General features: G+C 40.8%; 1 protein-coding gene across 1 annotated transcript in view; it reads right to left on the bottom strand.

Annotated features, from left to right (window-relative positions):
* Window positions 1-1,426: 1,426 nt before the first annotated feature.
* The window catches only part of noc2l (NOC2-like nucleolar associated transcriptional repressor), a 31,485-nt gene continuing 31,397 nt past the window's right edge, over window positions 1,427-1,514 (bottom strand). The window contains exon 19 of the mRNA XM_062542038.1: window positions 1,427-1,510. Coding sequence (XP_062398022.1) covers window positions 1,427-1,510 — 84 coding nt within the window. The remainder of the gene's footprint in view (window positions 1,511-1,514) is intronic.

Below are 1,514 nucleotides of genomic sequence, written 5' to 3' on the forward strand. Positions count from 1 at the left end.
TATATAGAGTTAAAACCTTTCAATGACCCATGTCTATTTTCAGAAGCGTTCAAAACCCTCGACTTGTTTTCCTCAAATTCATACATTCCAAGATTTCAAGGCCACATGGGAACCCTGAATAGTGGACCCAAGCAATATAATGGAATGTTTTGCCGCCATTGCACTATTGACTCAACATTTATGAGCTGATCAGCTCAAAATCTATAAAATACAGTTAAAAGTCGCCCCCAAACATGCTTGGGAACAGAAAAAAGCTTGCTATAAAGACAATAGACTAGAGAATATACATTTTAAGGCAAAAATCTCAAAAAAATAGGCTGTATCTTAAAAAAAAAAATGGCTAATTATATTTTTATGTAGCCACCAATTCAAAAGCCAATTAAATACACCAAACAAAATCTCTGTTGTCCAATATAAAATAAGATACACCAATTACTCAAAATTGTTTCATTATGCATTCTTTTAGACATTTGGGAGAACATCAACACTTTTAGAATAGGACAAATTATTTTAACTGCATCATAAGGCAGCAGACACACTGTAATTGTAATACTAAAGGATGTACGTCTAAAGGTTTAAAATGAAGGAGTGTGTTTTTAAGCTATAATATTCCCCAGCATATTCGCATCAATGTTTTTCCATGTTTGACATTTCCAGAAATAATGTTTATACTTTTTGGCATCTTCTTTCAACTTGCCATGGAAATCCTTTCACTGATTAAGAAAACAGGCCACCAATATCCACTTTGCACCTCTAAATCTTATCTGCCCATCCGTTTCCCTGCCATTTCCTAAATGTACTGTTGGGTATCGGGAGGAAGAATACAGACAGCCATACAGGTAAGTTAGTAGGTTTTTTTACTTAAAAATAACAAAAAAATCATACCAAATTTGTGTGTGTGTGTGTGTGTGTGTGTGTGTGTGTGTGTGTGTGTGTGTGTGGGGACAAACAGGAAAAAAAGAGAACATGTAGATCTCATGATGACAACCATGAATGTGAAATCATTTTCTATATTCTTACAGTCTGTACAGCGTTAACAAAAGAACCTCAGAATATTTATACACAAAACATCGCTCCGATCAGTGGAAGGACCCATCATATAACTTGTGATATCAGTATAATACAATTTCTGGTCTTGTGCCACACAAAGTCCTTGTATCCTTGTGGATGGGGCATGCAGACTTCTCAGCCGGCTGGGTTTCCACTGTGCAACAGCTGGACACTCGGAGGAATCCTCCAGAGAGAGAGAGGGAACGACAGAGAGCGAGAGAGAGAGAGAGAGAGAGAGAGAGAGAGAGAGAGAGAGAGAGAGAGAGAGAGAGAGAGAGAGAGAGCGCACCACTGGAACACCCCGCCCCTCCCTCCCCCTGCCCCCTCAGGGTCAGTCCAGTCCACTCCGGTCCCTTTGGGGCTCCGGTCCTGCTGTTCAGTCCTGGTCGGACAGCTCCAAGTCCTCCACCACGTCCTCGTCTCCCTCGGCGATCTCCTGCAGGTCCACGCTTGACAGTTTCTTG

This window comes from Sardina pilchardus, chromosome 7, assembly GCF_963854185.1.
Source record: "Sardina pilchardus chromosome 7, fSarPil1.1, whole genome shotgun sequence".
NCBI lineage: Eukaryota > Metazoa > Chordata > Actinopteri > Clupeiformes > Clupeidae > Sardina > Sardina pilchardus.